At 44.1% G+C, this 16,837-nt stretch overlaps 1 protein-coding gene across 5 annotated transcripts in view; it reads left to right on the forward strand.

The window, feature by feature from the left end:
• Positions 1 to 16,579, forward strand: part of si:ch211-130h14.4 — a 201,878-nt gene extending 185,299 nt beyond the window's left edge. For 4 of the 5 annotated variants that reach the window (XM_041180101.1, XM_041180115.1, XM_041180124.1 and 1 more), the window contains 3 exons: positions 8,064 to 8,230; positions 13,847 to 13,958; positions 16,327 to 16,579. In XM_041180101.1, the coding sequence (XP_041036035.1) occupies positions 8,064 to 8,230; positions 13,847 to 13,958; positions 16,327 to 16,479 (432 nt within the window). In that variant the 3' untranslated portion in view covers positions 16,480 to 16,579. The remainder of the gene's footprint in view (positions 1 to 8,063; positions 8,231 to 13,846; positions 13,959 to 16,326) is intronic. The other variant, XM_041180133.1, reaches the window with a different exon arrangement.
• The last annotated feature ends 258 nt before the right edge of the window (positions 16,580 to 16,837 follow it).

The raw sequence follows: 16,837 nt of genomic DNA on the forward strand, positions 1-16,837 counted from the left end.
TGCGGCCCAAGGACAGAACACTGTGGCACCCCACTAGTTACAGCTTGCCACCCAGAAAAAGACCCATTTATCCCGACTCTCTGCTTTGGTTAGCCAATCCTCCAACCAAGCTAATATATTATCCCTAACTCCATGTGATCTTATCTTGTGTATTAATCTTTTGTGCGATACCTTATCAAAGGCCTTCTGGAAGTCCAGATATACTACACCTACAGGATTCCCATTATTCACTTGGCTTGTCACAACTTCAAAGAACATAATCACACCAGCATCTCTGACCAGTGATGATGTGCACCAGCTCCTGAAGGGCTGAGGTGCTGAAGGCAGACACAGCATCAGATGCATCTAAAGTTTCATGGCTGCGTCTCTGAGATGGCCCTGATCACAGAGCGCAAGCGAGTTGCCCTCGGCCAGACAGGAGTCAGACATTCTCAGAGGCTATGTGAAGATCTATGGAGTGCCCTCACTGCATATTGTCATCATTGTCCTGCAGTCGACCAACTATTAGGGCCTCCACTGCATCTTCATGACAGGAGCATTCTCACAGAGGGTATTGGCACTGCCAAAGGCTAAACTGGAGTCAGACATTCACAACTGCGATGTGAGGATCTATGGGGACACCTCACTGCATATCGTCATCATCCTCCATAAATCTGGCAGCTATGAGGGCCTCCTGATCGTGCCTGCCTTGTCTGGCCAGTACGAGAGCCTCATCACCATCATCATCATCACCGAGGACCCCCTCACCCTCACTCCCATTAGCGTCCTCCTCAGCCAGTTCCTCTCCCCGTTGGAGTGCCAGGTTGTAAAGGGTGCAGCAGAAAACGACGGTGCATGACACCCTCTGCAGACTGTATTGCAGGGCTCCACCAGACTAGTCCAGGCACCAGAACTGCATCTTCGGCATCCACCAAGTTGCGAGCTGCAGCATGAGGCCACTGCACGGGTGTCATCAGCCATGGCCTCTGTGGGTAGCCCTTGTCCCCATGGAGCCAACCTTGCAGCATCTGTGGATCCTGGAAGACTGCAGGGATCTGTAAGCGACTCAGTATGTAGGCGTCTTGCACTCTCCCTGGAAACCATGCGCATACTGCAGGATGCATTTCTGGTGGTCACATACCAGCTGCACGTTCAGTGAGTAGAAGCCCTTGCAGTTGATGAAGTCTACTGAGTGCAGCGACAGAGACCTGAGTGCCACATGAGCGCAGCCAATCACACCCTGCACCTGTGGGACTCCCGAGATCAGAGCAAATCCAATGGCCCTTGCGTCTTGGCTGTCCCAGTCCCAGGCGAAATGCACAAAGTTGTGTGCCTTGGAGAAGATGGCATCCGCAACCTCATGGATGCATTTGTGCGTGGCGGATTATGAAAACCCACAGAGGTCACCTGTGGAGCCCTGAAAGCCACTGGCATAGAAATTGAGCAGTGGATGCCCTCCATGCCCCTTGGCATCAAGTTGTGCAGTAAATGGCAGATGCGAGCCACCAGGTCCCTAGACATGGGCAGACGTTGGCAACACTGGTTCTCAGTCATCTGCAGGAATGGCAGGCGGCATCTATAGGCCCTGGGTGTGGCTAGGCGCTGACCAACCACAGCTCACTGTCACTCCTGGGCAGCATGTGCGGGAGCGCCTGCTGCCCCCTCTTCATGAGGTTGCTGCTTCTGCCTTTGCACGGCCAGATGCCTCAGTTGCTCTCTCCTCCGTCTTCTACGGTCTCTGTAGGCCATTAGGCATACAGCTAGGTCACCAGGATCCATGAATCCCGATGTGGTTCTCCTGCAGCATGAAAGAGAGAGAGATGTGGTTATCATGGCTGTACTTTGCACTTTTCCTGGCCCTGCTTGACCACCCCTTAATGCTTCCCGGAGAGTGCTGGTCACCCCACTGATGGCCAGAGATGAGTGTGCTGCATGGCTGCCCTGTCAGCCTGCGACATGAGGGACACTGGTCCAAGCTGGATGCTGAGATTACAAGGGGCTGTGAGCACCTTCAGCAGTGACTGTGACATGGTCAGCGTTGATGAGGAGGTTGTGCAAGGTGTGCAATCCAACTGCTCCGTGGTCTAATAAAGTGGTGGCGGGGGGGGTGTTGGGGCACGCGTGGTGTAAGGTATGGAGCACTTGGCAGCCTTCACTTTGGGGCTGCTGAGGTGAGTGAGCAGCAGTGTTCTCCAAAGCTCGCCCGTTGTTTACAGGCCTCAGGGGTGCCGGGCGTGGGGGCAACTGATGCCTGGCCCTGGAGGCGACTTCTGAGGCGGGGTTAGGGATGTCTGGGGGCAGGTGCTGGGCAGTCTTGGAGGTGAGTGCTGAGTGGGGGTTGGTGTCCGTGGGCAAATGCTGGGCAGCCTCGGAGGTGAATGCTGAGCGCTTGGTGGCCCTTTGGCGCCTCTGTGATGCTTGCATGGGCGGGCAGGCTAGGAGCCTGACCCCAATCATATCACTGTGGCTGCGCTTGACCTGTCTTAGTTGCAGTGGCATGGTCAGTTTATACAGGTGTCCCTAATGTGTGGCCATTCCCTTTGCTTACCCTGCCCCCCCACCTTGATCGCTTGTGCGCGGGATGCAGCTCCAGGGCAGCACTTGACCCTTCTCCGCCCCCGACAATGGTTGCCTCTGAGGCTGGCCACATTTGCCCTGGACACCACCAACACCCACCCCCCCCACCTCAGCAGTTGCCTCCAAGGCTGGCCAGCACTTGCCCCCAAACACCTCTGTCCACTCAGCAGTCACCTCCGAGGCTGCCCAGCATTTGCCCCCGGACACCACCGCCCACTCAGTACTCACCTCCAAAGCTGGCCAGCACTTGCCCCCGGACACCTTCCCCTCGGCAGTCACCTCTGAGGCCAAGCATCAGTTGTCCCCACCCCCCGGTGCCCCTTTGGCCTGTAAACAACAGGTGAGCTGTGGAGAACGCTGCTGCTCACTCACCTCAGTTCCCCCAAAGTGAAGGCCGCCAAGTGCACGTCACCTTTGTGCTGTTGTGAAACATGTCGGCGGCTTTCCCACCGACGTGGACGGACGATACAACGAGATTCCAGAAACCTGGCGGGATGGCCTTTTAATTATGTGCTGATGTATTACAATTAGCTCCCCACCGACCAATGGCAGGAAATGTGGCCTGCCGTCGGTGGGCTGAGCGGACGATCATGACCGTGAAGCGACCTGCACCACGCAAGCCGCCTATCACGCCCACCACCAGCGAGCTCAGCAAATTTTGCCCATAGAGCCTACAGCAAAGAAAACAGTCATTTCTCTCAACATGCTCCACATAACCTTCCTCCCACCTTACTTCCCCTAACCCTATCTGCCTAGCCTTTGATAGCAAGTTCCACACTCTCAACACTGGGTAAAAAAATCTCTTTAGGATTCTTCATTGCCTTTATTAGTGAATATATTAGATTTATCGCTCCCTATTTTTGGACTTGCCCACAAGTGAAAGTATCTTCTCTATGAAGCAATTTGATAGGGTGGACTAAGTGTTAAAAACTTCTTTTTGGTCACTCCAGCCATTCCTGATAATTATAGCCTCTCAGTTCTGGTATCATCCTTGTAAATCTTTTTTACACGTTCTCCAGTGCCTCTTGTAACATGGAAACCAGTACTGTACACAGCACTCCAAATTTAGCATAACTTCCCTGCTTTACAATTCTATTTCTCCAGAAATGAACCACATGCTTCCTTCAAATTTTAATGGCCTTGTTGACTTGTGTTGCCACTTTTAAGGATTTATGAATGTGCATCCCTAGGTCTCTTTGCTTCCCTGGCTCATTTAGACTCTTATTTTCCATGGTGTATGTGGCCTCCTTAATTCCTCCTAACAAAATGCACCACCTCACACTTAGCTATACTGAAATTCATGTACCATTTACACACCCATTATACAAGTTTATTAATGGGTTGCATTTTGTAAGTCTTCCAGTGTTAACTATAGCCCCATTTGGTGTCATCCATAAATTTGAAACCCCACTTCCAATTCCAGACTCAAAATCGTTTATGTAAATTGTGAACAATGATCCCAGCACCGATCCCTGTGGAATATCACTTCTCACTGTTTCCCAGTCTGACCCTGTTTTCCTGACTCTCTGATTTCAGTTTTGTAGCCAGCTCTGCTATTGCTGCCATTCTGCGAGTACATTAATAATTTCACTCGAAATATCAAAAGGGAAGATAGGAAAATTCCAAATGTAACTCCATTATTTACAGAAGATGGGAAAGATAAAGCAGAAAATTGTAGGCTTATTAGTCTAATGTCTGTTGTGGGCAAGTGTTTCGGACAGGGAAGAGAGGCAAACTGAGCTCCTTTATTTTTCTTGCCATCTGTCCATACGCAGATGTTTTAATTTTTGAAATAGGCTGTCATGGCCCCCCAATCCCTCTATTTGTGAAGTCAATTTTTAACATGACTTGCGGAAAATTCTCTTTAGGGGATGGCCACAACTTAATACACACACACACAAGCTCAGTAAGGAGATAGGAAAGAGGAGTTTTTATAACTATGAATAACTTAAAAGAAAAGATAAAAACCGCAGATATGGATATCAGCTCACATGATTGCCAAAGTCCAGAAAGTCAGAGTTTAGTGAGGGCTCCTTCATGGAGGAGTTACAATTCAGGCAGGTTCAGATGGCTGAAGCAGGAGTTTCAGAATCCCTTTAAAGTTGATGGTGACACAGTGAGATGAAGTTGGTATACAGAGACTTGGTCTACTCAGCAGGCAATTGCAGGAATCTTCCAGAGAAACAAGCTTCGAGGAGGCTTAGACTTGATGCAGGCTGTTGGTCAGCCTAAAGTCCTGCTGTGGTGTTTGCAGGCTGGAGGTTAAACAGCAAACTAACTTGGGAGTCCCGAAACATAATATTAAAACTTTCCAAAGGAGCTTTGGTTATGTGGGTTGTTCATTGATGAGTGAGTCAGTTTCAGTGTAACAATCAGTTTCTATGCCTCCGGTCAAAATCCATTGTTCACCTAAGGAGATAGATGGTGGTTATTAGCATCTCTGCAGGTGTAATGAGTTTTGATGACTCCCTTTTTGTTATAAGTCTAGGCTGGGGAAACAGACGTCTGCTGCTTGCTTGATTCATTGATTGTAATGGGTCCACATATTGATAAGTGTAAGATTCCACAAGGGTGAGGGTTGAGCTTTGTCCTGTAATTACTGTTGGAACTTTACAGAACTGTAGCCAAGTTGCAAATCATGTGACCTGTAGCAGCCATACTTTTGGTCCAGCAAAGTCCATTTTTAAATAAGCAGAAAGTAAGATTTGATTTAAACAGTTTATGATCGTTTTCAGTCTTATGGGCATAACAGGAAGTTATTGGAATCAGTGACTGAGTGCTTAATATGAAATGATCAGAACATGGATTTGTAAGTGGTAGGTTATGCCTAATGAACCCAGTTGAATTTTCTGAGGAAATACCTGAAGTAGTAGAGAAGGGACTGTCTATGGTTGTGCTTTATGTGGATTTCCAGAAGGTGTTCACTAAGGTTCTACGCAAAGGACTGTTAGCTAAAATTAAAGTTCATGGAATTGAAGGTAAATTTTGAGCTGGTTAACTGATTGGTTAGGTGGTAGAAGACAGAGTAAGGGATAATGGGTATGTATTTAAATTGGAAGGAAGTGATTTGTGATGCTCCACGAGGATCTGTGTTGGGCCCTTAACTTTTTGGTATATTTATTAATGACTTAGATGGCAAAATAGAGAGCTGTATATCCACATTTGAAACAAAGATTTAGGCATAGTAAGTAATGTAGACAGAAGCTTAAATTACAAGAGACATAATAGATTAAGAGATGGTGGCAGATGGCTTTCAACACAGGTAATTGTGAAGTCATCCATTTTGGACTAGAAAAAGGATAGATCCTAGTATTTTTAAATAGTGAAAAGTTAGGAACAGTGAAGGTTCAGAGAGATTTAGGGTTTCACATACACAATTTACTAACATTTTACAGTCAGCTATCAAAAAAAGTCAAAAAGAGCAATGGAAAGTTAGCTTTTATATTAAGCTAGAGTATGAGGAGGAGGTTTTGCTACATCTATACAAAGCCCTGATTAGAGCATATTTGAAGAACTCTGTTGGAAGGTATACAATGTAGGTTCATCAGAATGTTACTATGGTTCCAAGGCTTGAGGAGAGATTACATAAACCAGACTTGCACTCCCTCGAATATAGAAAGTTAAGGGGTAAGTTGATTTAGTTTTTTTAGGATTTTGATTTAAAAATTAAATGGTAATTGTATAGAAACTTCTACTGCAGGTGGGAGAGACTACAACAAGGGAACAACCTTAAAAGTCAGTTAGGCCATTCAAGAGAGAAGTTAGGAAGCATTTCTCCATGCAAAGGTTGGTACAAGTATGGAATTCTCTGCCACAAAAAGCAGTAGATGCTAGCAGAATTAATTTAATGTGCAAAATCAACAGATTTTTGCTAGCCAAGCATATTCAGGAATATGGAGCCAAAGCAGGTAGATGGAGTTGAGATACAGAACAGCCATGATCAACAGGCTCAAGCATCTCAATGCCCACTCCTGTTCATATTTTATGGCATCACTATAACTTGCCATGGTATTTGTCCATATTATTTGCACTCATGTTATAACCCTTCATCCGCCAGCTCCTCTATGTCCTTCAGTCCTTCTCATAAACCGAAGGCCTTGGCAAATCTATTATGACTCCATGTCTTCATACTTCACTATTACAGTCTTTAATGCTATGATTCAGGGCTGCACCTATTCCCATGAGAGAGAAAAAACAAGGAATGGTATTAAAAGTGAAAATATCTTGGTAGCTATACAGCAACTTAAGAACTGTATTAACTTCACGCACTTTTACTTGTACTGGGGTAGCTTCCTTAGAACAGTGTTCCTAAGAGAAGAGCAAAGGAGAGACAGCACTACCAAATCTTGGCATTGGCACTACACGATTGTCTTCATTCTAGCCCAACTGGTAAAGGCTGACCTGTGAGGAACTAAAATAGATGTACAGGGATCTAAACATGTGGGCCAAAATGTGGATTTCCCAGGGACATTACAGGCTCTCAAACTGTTGCAACTGCTATACTCTGCCCCACACCACACTCAAAGCAGGCATATCCATCCACAAGAGAAATACTGGCATATGGCCCACCATCCTGTGGGTCGGACAGCAATAATGGCCCCTCTGGAATTATGATACAAGCACTAAATAAAGCAAAAGAAAAGTTGCACTAAAAAAACAGCACTTGTTGCTCAGTAAAACAGCTGTGACAGAATAGTCTGAAAACCCAACACCAGTCAGAAAAACTGTTTTTGCTCTAGCAATTGCCGAAGGGAGACATATGTTGCTGAAGTTTTTTGTCTTACACTCATCAGGGCAAATGCAGGAATGCCAAATTTATACTGAAACTTTACTCAAATTCATACATGGCATTGTTCAATTGTGTGGCAGACAGAACGTCTTTTTTGATTGATGGCAGCATCTTATCAGTGGAAAAATTGAGCAAAGTTGTATATGAATTTCAGTGTAATGCCGGTACGTAGGCCGTATGCCCCAGCGATTGGCTGATTGAGTTGGTTGTTTGTAATAGCAGAGCATTGGTTATACTCAACGAGCCCGCACTTGCAAAATTCAAAACAAAATGTCAACTTTTAAATGTCTCTCCATGGTTGGGCAGCACTTGCTGAAAAATCCTGAATGCACTAATAGCTACACTAACAAGCAATTTAAGATAATCAGTCGAGCTTGTAACATGGTTCACTTGCTAGAAGTGGCATATGTTCATAAGCAGGAATGCGTTCTCTGCAAACAAAAGGAATATGTTCAAGCCTTATGCCATTTTTAGTTACCTGGGAGCTTGGAGGGCCTATAGTCCCTCATTGCTTTCTCCATGGAAATACCTTGGCCAATCACAGTCAACCTGCCAGCCAAACAGCACCCTTTTCTCCTGTAGTATAAATTGTTGTGATTATTTGAAATATGGAAATCTCGCCTTTCTCCTGATGAGTATAAGACAAAAAGCTTCGGCAACATGTCTCACTTTTCAGCAATATTCAAGTCCTGTACTACCAACCAACTGTTTGTTTTAGATGTTTTGTCAAGAGATTGATACAACTGAAAGGGTTACCCAAAGCCAAAGGACAAGTATTGGCGTTTTCCCAGCTCTCAATGCTGCATACCTCTGTGAGGAATCAAACTCAAGAAGTCTCAAAGAGTTTGAAAAACAGGATGAAACTTCTGGAGGAATAAATATGGAGTAAGTGAAGACATCTTTTGCTTCCATTAAACAAGTCATTGCTGATCAGGTGCTTTTGTCAGATATACTTCCATTGTAAGTGTTCTATACCCAGAACCATTATAATCCGAGCTCCATATTCAAATGTGTTTGGGTGGTTTAAGAACAAACCTGCATTTACACAGTACTTTTCATGATCCCAAGATATCCCAGAGCACTTCACAGCTAATTAACCATTTTCATTGAACCAAAGTCATTGTTTTAAAAAAGGAAATTTGACAACCAATCTAAAATTTGAAGGGTCCCACACACCGCAATGAAACAAATAATCTGCTTTCCGTAATGTTGGTCAGAGGATAACTATTGGCCAGGAGCATTCTTTGTTTTTCTAATAGTGTCAGTGGATCTTTCATCTCCACCTGAGAGGACAAAAAGTGTCTCAGTTTAACATCTCAACCAGAAGATGGCATCTCTGACATGGCAGCGCTCCCTCGGTAATGCACTGAGGTGTGAGTCTGGATTATGTGCTCAAGTCTAAGGAATTGGGCTTGGACACATTACCTTTTGATTCAGAGGCAAGAGTTCTACCTCTGAGCCAAAGCTGACATGTAGCTCAGATACCCAAATGTGCGGACACACTGCTCCACAATACTTGCTGATTTTTTTTCCAAAAGATGTTGTATAAGTGATTGGATAGACTTTGAATCCATGCAAGTAGTTTCTTCCTTAAATTTCCATTTTCTCCCTCTGAACTCCTGAAGGCATGTTCCTTGCTGTGGTATGACCGATGTCCCACATCTTGCCTTATGTAGTCAGTCTTCATGTGAATCTAAATATATGTTACCAGATTATTCAATCACAAAAGGCATAACAGTCGAGCCTGATCCTTCCCTCATCTGTTATCCAAATTGATGTACTTTTCCAGCAGGAGTTAAAGGCAACAATCAAGAATGAAAATCTTAGCAGGTATTGCTTTCCCTAGGCTAAAGCACTGAGGTTATTGCAGTACCCTACTGGAAGCAAGCTAAGATCAGCTAATCAACATGTTCTACTTCAGATTGTTCGTGGCTTTTCGACATTACTAATCTAAACCTTATGCATGATGATCACTATTATCCAAGTGTTATCCCACAGATGCCTGGTCCACTTGGCCCACATCATTCTCCAGCACCAGATCCAGCAATGCCTTCCTCCCAGTTGGACCAAGAACAAACTACCCAAGGACGTTCTCCTGGACACATTTCAGAAATATCTCTCTATCCTTTCACTTTACTCTAACAGAATTCTCTAATCAATATTTCAGTAATTAAAATCCCAGAATATCGCCACTCTATAGTTCTTGCACATCTGTGATTTCCCTGCAGATTTGTTCCCCTTTCTCTCTATTTGGAGGCTTATGTACACTCCCAGTAGAATGATCATAATTTTTATGCTTCTCAGTTATAACCAATGGATTCTGTCCTTGACCCCCTCAAAAACATCCTCTCTTTCAATCAATTCTGCCACCCAACCATCCCTTTCTTCCTTCCCCATCTTTTTAAATCGCAGTTAGACCAACTCTGGACACCTTTAAAAATGGGGGGTGGGCAGGACCCATTTCTGGGATTCCTGCCCCCATTTCCGGTGCTGGCATTTTTTGCTGGCCTGGGATAAAAGTGCGGGTAACAAGTCTGCACCCTGCTCTCCCGAACGACTAGTTCTATTACAGGGGTAGGTATCTCCTGACACCCCGCAATTAGTCCATCTGGCAACTGTATCAACAGAAACAGATGGCCAAACATCTGTTTCTCCAGATGGTCTCGGGATGAATGTTTGGCTGAGCTCCAAGAATCTAATGAATTAGCACAGCAGAGACCTGTTCCCACATGCTGAAGGACAGTGTTAGCTTTGACCAATTGACATCTTTATGAAGTTATAAGAAATTAACTATGAATGGCAGTGCCAACTTTTGTAAGGTTGTAAGAGCAGCAGAATTCTTTTAAAGCAGATTTCTGGGTGTTTTCTTCCATGGGCATTTCAAGATTTGCCATTATTATTATTTGGCTCATTGGTTCTGTGCATAGGGCATTTTGGGTGAGTATAGAGATCCCATAGAGGGGGCATGGGAGTGGATGGAGGGGTGAGGGGGTGTGAGCTAGAGGACTTCACAACCTTTAATACAGCTGGGATGAAGTCCCAGAGAACTGAGGAAGCCCTTCTAACCAGCCCACCTCAGCACTTGCCCACCTCTGTGGCCACCTCCAAACTGCTTCTGGGGTCAGTGGAACCGACTCAATCCTGTCCCTGCCTCCCCAGAGTGAGAACAGTGCATTTGGGGGGACATTTATATGGTTGCAAGTCTGTCAAGTCAGGAAGTTTCCCGACTTGAGCTTTCCACCTCGTTAGCAAAAAACCAGTCCTTTGTATCTATGAATATTAGGTGCCCAGTCCTCACCATTTTTAAGCCACACTGCCATTACTGCCACTGGATATTTCCACGTGATTATTTGTGTTTATAGCTCACCAATCTTATTCACGACACATTGCGCATGTGGTCTAGACTTGAATTCTTCATGGTCCTTTAGTCTGCCACTATCTAATATGGCACTACTTCCTTCTCCAGTACTATCCAATACTCTCACACCTTTTTGCACCTTATTCTTCTTTTCTACATCTATATGCTGGTGCCCAATTTAGTTTGAACCCTCCCCAACCAACTACTGAACCTCCCACAAGGACACTGATCTCAGTCCTGTTCAAGTGCAAACCATCCCTTTTGAATAGGTGCTGCCTGCCCTATAACTTATCCCAATGTCCCAAGAGTCTGAAACCCTCCCTCCTGCACTATGTCAAGCTATGCATTGATTTTCTGTATCTTCCTATTTCTACTCACGTGGATGGATGGCATTGAGAGTAATCCAGCGATTACTATCTTCAAGGTCCTACCGTTTAACTTCCTCCCTAGCTCCTGAAAGTCTGATGTTAGGGCCTCAATATCTGCTCTACGTCATTAGTATCAACATTTACCACAACCTCTGGATCACTCCATTCCTCCTGGAGATATTTGGTACTCGTGCCATGATGTCCTTTATCCAGGCAATATGGAAGCAACATACTATGTGGGGCTTTCCACGACAGTTACAGAAACATCTGTCTATTCCCTAACTATGGAATTTCCTGTAACAACTGCATTTCTAAGCTTTGCAATTCATTCTGTGCAGTCCCTTGTCAATTGGTGCCATGGTCCGGATTGCAATCCTTGAAGGTATTATCACTCTCAGCAGTCCCCAGTGCTGAGTACCAGGGTGTGCGCAATACATCAGTGCAAAGACAAGGCAGAAGCATTTTGAATTATCTACAACCAGTAGTGCCGAGTGGTAATCCATCTCAGCCTCCTCCTCCATCACAGATGCTAGTCTTCAACCAATTTGATTCACACCACATGATGTCAAGAAATAGCTGAATGCATTGAATTCAGCAAACACTAGGGGCCCTTTCAACATCCTGGCTGTTGTACTGAAGACAAGTGCTCCAAACTAGCCAAGTTGTTCCAGTACAACTACAACATAACATCTACCTGACAAATGTAGAAAATTGTCCGGTTATGTCCTGTCCACAAAAAGCAAGACAAATCCAACCGGCCAATTACTGCACCATGAGTCTACTCCACATAGCAGTGATGGAAGATGTCATTGATAGTGCTATCAAATGGCACTTACTCAACAATAATCTGCTCACCTATGCTCAGTTTGGGTCCTGCCAGGCAACAGATCCTGACCTCATTATAGCCTTAGCGTAATATTCCCCACTTGCCTGGGTGAGTATAGCTCCAGCAACACTCGAGAAGCTTGACACCATCCACAACAAAGCAGCCTGCTTAATTGGCACCACATCCACAAACATTCACTCCCTCCACCGCCGACGCACAGTAGCAGCAGTGTGTACCATCTACAAGGTGCACTGCAGGAATTCACCAAGGATCCTTAGGCAGCACCTTTCAAACCCACAATCACTACCATCTAGAAGGACAAGGGCAGCAGATAAATGGAAACACCACCACCTGGAAGTCACTCACCACCCTGACTTGGAAATATATCGCCATTTCTTCACTGTCGCTCGGTCAATATCCTGGAACTACCTCCCTAACAGCACTGTGGGTGTACCTACACCACATGACTGCAGCGGTTCAAGGCAGCTCACCACCATCTTCTCAAGGGCAGTTAGAGCTGGGCAATAAATGCTAGTCCAGCCAACGAAGCCACATTCCATGAATTAATTTTAAAACGTCCAAACATGAACAAAAGCATTGAATTCCTGAGGTGAGAGTAGCATCAAGGCAGCATTTGAAAGTGTGTGGCATTAAGGAGCCTTTGCAAAATCAGGGAAATCAGGAACTCCCTCCCTAATAGCATTGTGGGTGTACATGCATCACAGGGATTGCGGAGGAAGTTCTTTGTGGTTATTAGAAGCCAATCAGCTCTGCCCCAGGACATTGCTGTAGGAGTTCCTCAGAGTAGTGTCCTAGGGTCCGAGCCTCCACCATCTTCAGCTGCTTCATGAATGATCTTCCTTCTAACATAAGGGCAGAAGTAGGATGATTGCAGTGTTCAATACTATTTACAACTCCTCAGATGCTGAAGTAGTTGGTGTCCATATGGAGTGGGACTTGGACAACATTCAGGCCTAGGCTGGTAAGTGGCAAGTAACATTCATCCCATACAAGTGCCAGGCATTGACCAGCTCCTCTCGACATTCAACGGTACTGCTATCACCGAGTCCCACACCATCAATATCCTGGGGTTATCATTGACCAGAAATTAAACTGGACCAACCACATAAATACTGTGGCTTCAAGAGAAGGTCAAAGACTAAGAATTCTGCGGTGATAATCCACCTCCTGATTTCTTAAAGCCTGTCCATCAATACATAGCACAGATCAGGTGTGTGATGAAATACTCTTGCCTGGATGAGTGTAGCTCCAATAACACTCAAGAAGCTTAACACCATCCAGAGCAAAGCAGCCAAGTTGATCAGCACCCCATCTACTGGCACCCCATCCACCAGCTTAAATATTCATTCCCCTCAACATAGTGCACAGTGGCAGCAGTGTGTACCATCTACAAGATATGCAGCAGCAACTTACCAAAGATCCTCTGACAGCACCTTCCAAACCCGTGACCTCTACCACCTGGAAAAACAAGGGCAGCAGACACCATCACCTGCAAGATCCCCTCCCACACATTCTAATTAGGAACAAATCATTGTTCCTTCATGTCACAGGATCAAAATCCTGGAACTCCCTTCCTAACAGCACTGTGAGTGTCTCTATACTAGATGAAGAGTAACAGTTCAAGAAGGTGGCTCACCACCAACCCCACCCCACCCCCCCCCACCCCCCCACACCCCACACCACTTCTGAAGGTCAATTAGGAATGGATGACAAATGCTGGCTTTGTCCGTGGTGTCCACATACCACAAATAAATAAATAAAGATATAAAAATAACATAACTCTATGTTATAGGTCTGTACAATGTCCTGTTACATAGAGACAGAAGTCTGCATTTCAAGCAGGTTGTACAGTACCTTTCAACATATTTTACCCAACAATGGACATTTTGACAGAATTAATTGAATTCTTTGTAACACTTGTCTGACAGAGCTGTAAGCCAAAAACTCAATGAGCAAAGCTGGAATCAGGCTCCTCCAGACCCTGTGAATGTTTATGTGCCTTTGACTATTGAAGAAATTCTCCAGAACAACTATATTGTGGTGAGTGTAATTGGAGTGGTTATGAATGTAGGCGACACTAAGTAGTGGAGGGAATTGTTTAGACTACCGATGAGGAATACCAGATAATTCTTATATACATTTGTATGTGTATTTAAGAAACAGATAGTTTGAAGTGGACACTGGTTAAACAGGATCATGTACACCCAAGCTCACACCACTTGTTTTGACATGAGGAAGCCTGGTATTAAAATAAACATGTTTTGTAAAATGATGGCAAGATGTAACAAGGGGTGTGCCACAGGGATCAGTGATGGGGCCTCAACTTCTTATAATTTTTATAAATTGGATGAAGAGACCTAAGGTATGGTTGTTAAGTTTGCTGATGACACAAAGATAGATAGGAAGATAAGTTGTGAAGAGGACATAAGGAGGCTACAAAGGGACATAAATAGGTTAAGTGAGTGGGCAAAGATTTGGCAAATGGAGTATAATGTGGGAAAATGTGAAATTATCCATTTTGGCAGGAAGAGTAAAAACGAAGCATATTATCTAAATGATGAGAGATTGCAGAGCTCTGAGATTCAGAGGAATCTGGATGTCCCAGTGCATGAATTGCAAAAGGTTAGTACGCAGGTACATCAGGTAATTAGGAAAGCTAATAGAACGTTATTGTTTATTGCAAGGGGAATCGAATACAAAAGTAAAGGTTTGCTTCGGTTATACAAAACATTGGTGAGACCACACCTGCAGTACTATGCACAGTACTGGTCGCCTTATTTGAGGAAGGATGTAAATATGTTGGAAGCAGTTCAGAGAAGGATCACTAGACTAATGTCTGGAATAGGAAAGTTGTCTTATGAGGAAAGGTTGGATAGGCTAGGCTTGTATCTGCTGGAGCTTAGAAGAGTAAGAGGTGACTTGATTGAAACATATAAGATCCTGAGGGGACTATACGGGGTGGGGGTGGTTGTAGAAAGGATGTTTCCTCTTGTGGGAGAATCTGGAACTTGGGGGAGGGGGGCAGCGGCAGCAGGAAGAGGTCATTGTTTAAGAATAATGGGTTGCCCAGACCCCCCAACCACCCCCCACCCCATATAGTCCCCTCAGGATCTTAAATGTTTCAATCAAGTCACCTCTTACTCTTCTAAACTCCAGCAGATACAAGCCTAGCCTGTCCAACCTTTCCTCGTAAGACAGAGATGAGGAAAAAAAATTCTCTCAAGGGTTGTGTGACTTTGGAACTCTCTTCCTCAAAAGACAGTGGAAGCAGAGTCTTTGAATACTTTTAAGACAGAGCTAGATAGATTCTTGATAAGCAAGAGGGTGAAAGGTACTCCGGGGTAAGTGGGAATGTGGGGTTGAGGTTACAATCAGATAAGCCACGATCTTATCAAATGGTGGAGCAGGCTCGAAGGTCTGAGTGGCCTACTCCTGCTCCTAATTCATATGTTTGTATGTAAAATGAATTAAGTTCAATAAGAGACTGTTGCAATCATATTGCATAATTCCTCATTAATTTGTAAATTAGTGTTGTACAATGTATACGAAGTAAAGTTTTAATGTCATTAATTATGCTTACACCATCAATGGGTCAAATCTTTTAGAGGCACAGGGGACTTCATGTGGTCTTCTCAAGTTGCTTGCTGCATTAACCCAGAAGCAATACATGTTTGGCTTTTTGGCTATAAATGCACGGCACCTTTTTGTACTCCCAATTCATCTGCTCTATTAAAGCAAATTACAGCACTCTCCTCTACGCCCTAGCTTATACTGTGCAACTTAATAGTGCATTTAGCCCCCAGGGATATTGGGGGTGGGGATGGGCAAGTGTGGAGCCCAAACTTTAAATTTCATTCACCAAAGTGAAACTCATATTCATTATAGAGAAACTCGGTACAGGGAAGAGTCTTACTCTGGTTTTACCTTGATGATAAGCTGTTTTGCTATTCAATATTCCCCTATTTTCAGCAGTACCAAACACTATGAAGGATACAAATTCTGTACCAACTTTGATGCAACTCAATAAAGAAAACCCAGTCCTTCAGCAGGCCCTACTGGGGACTATTCACAGACTACTAGTAAAAATGAGGCAACTGGAATCTTTTCTTAAATCCCTGATCCAAAAACACAGCAGCATTGGAATAAATAAACACAGCTCAAGCAGGATGGTGTGGTTTAACTTTACACTTGGTGTATGATCCAATGTTTTCATACTAACCAGCCAAACCAGATATTTAAAAAAAGTGTTCTGTTCCAACATATTTCACCAAAATTATAAATAAAAAGGAGAACTCTTATTTGCCTCACTTTGATCTGTATTTTTGTTAGAATGCTTGACATAGATGGTGTAGCGCAAATAAAGCACTTTATTTGATAGTGTTTGACTTGCAATAATTTTGTCTTTTAGGAAGCCAAACGTCCCAGCAGCCTTTGGATAAACTATACAAACACAGGAATGAGAGAAGCCAAGGGGTTGGAACAGACCCTCAGCACAGAATATAGCTTGAACACAACACCAACTATTTTGGTAACCAAAGGAGGTGGCAAAGGATTCAACTAGATACTTTATAAATCATGCATTGTGTTCACTTAATTGAGGGATATGACTGATGTCAAATCTACTTTATTCTAGTATCAGGTAATAGCTCAAATTTATTGCTGACACAGTTTTTAAGTCCATACACTGCTAAAACTTCAATTAGCAATTGAGATGTTGTCCCTGTTATTACTAAAAACAGGCATTTGTTTGTAAGAGGCTAAGAGTAGTTTGGCAAATAAAATGGGTACAATTTTTTCAGAACAAGAGTTAGATTAATCAGTTTTGCTTTATTTGATATACGTAGAAATCACAAGCTTAGGCATAAAATGAGAACAAAGCTACTGTAACAACATTATCTATCCTCGTTCCATAAATATAT

This window comes from Carcharodon carcharias, chromosome 2 (genome assembly GCF_017639515.1).
Source record: "Carcharodon carcharias isolate sCarCar2 chromosome 2, sCarCar2.pri, whole genome shotgun sequence".
Lineage (NCBI taxonomy): Eukaryota > Metazoa > Chordata > Chondrichthyes > Lamniformes > Lamnidae > Carcharodon > Carcharodon carcharias.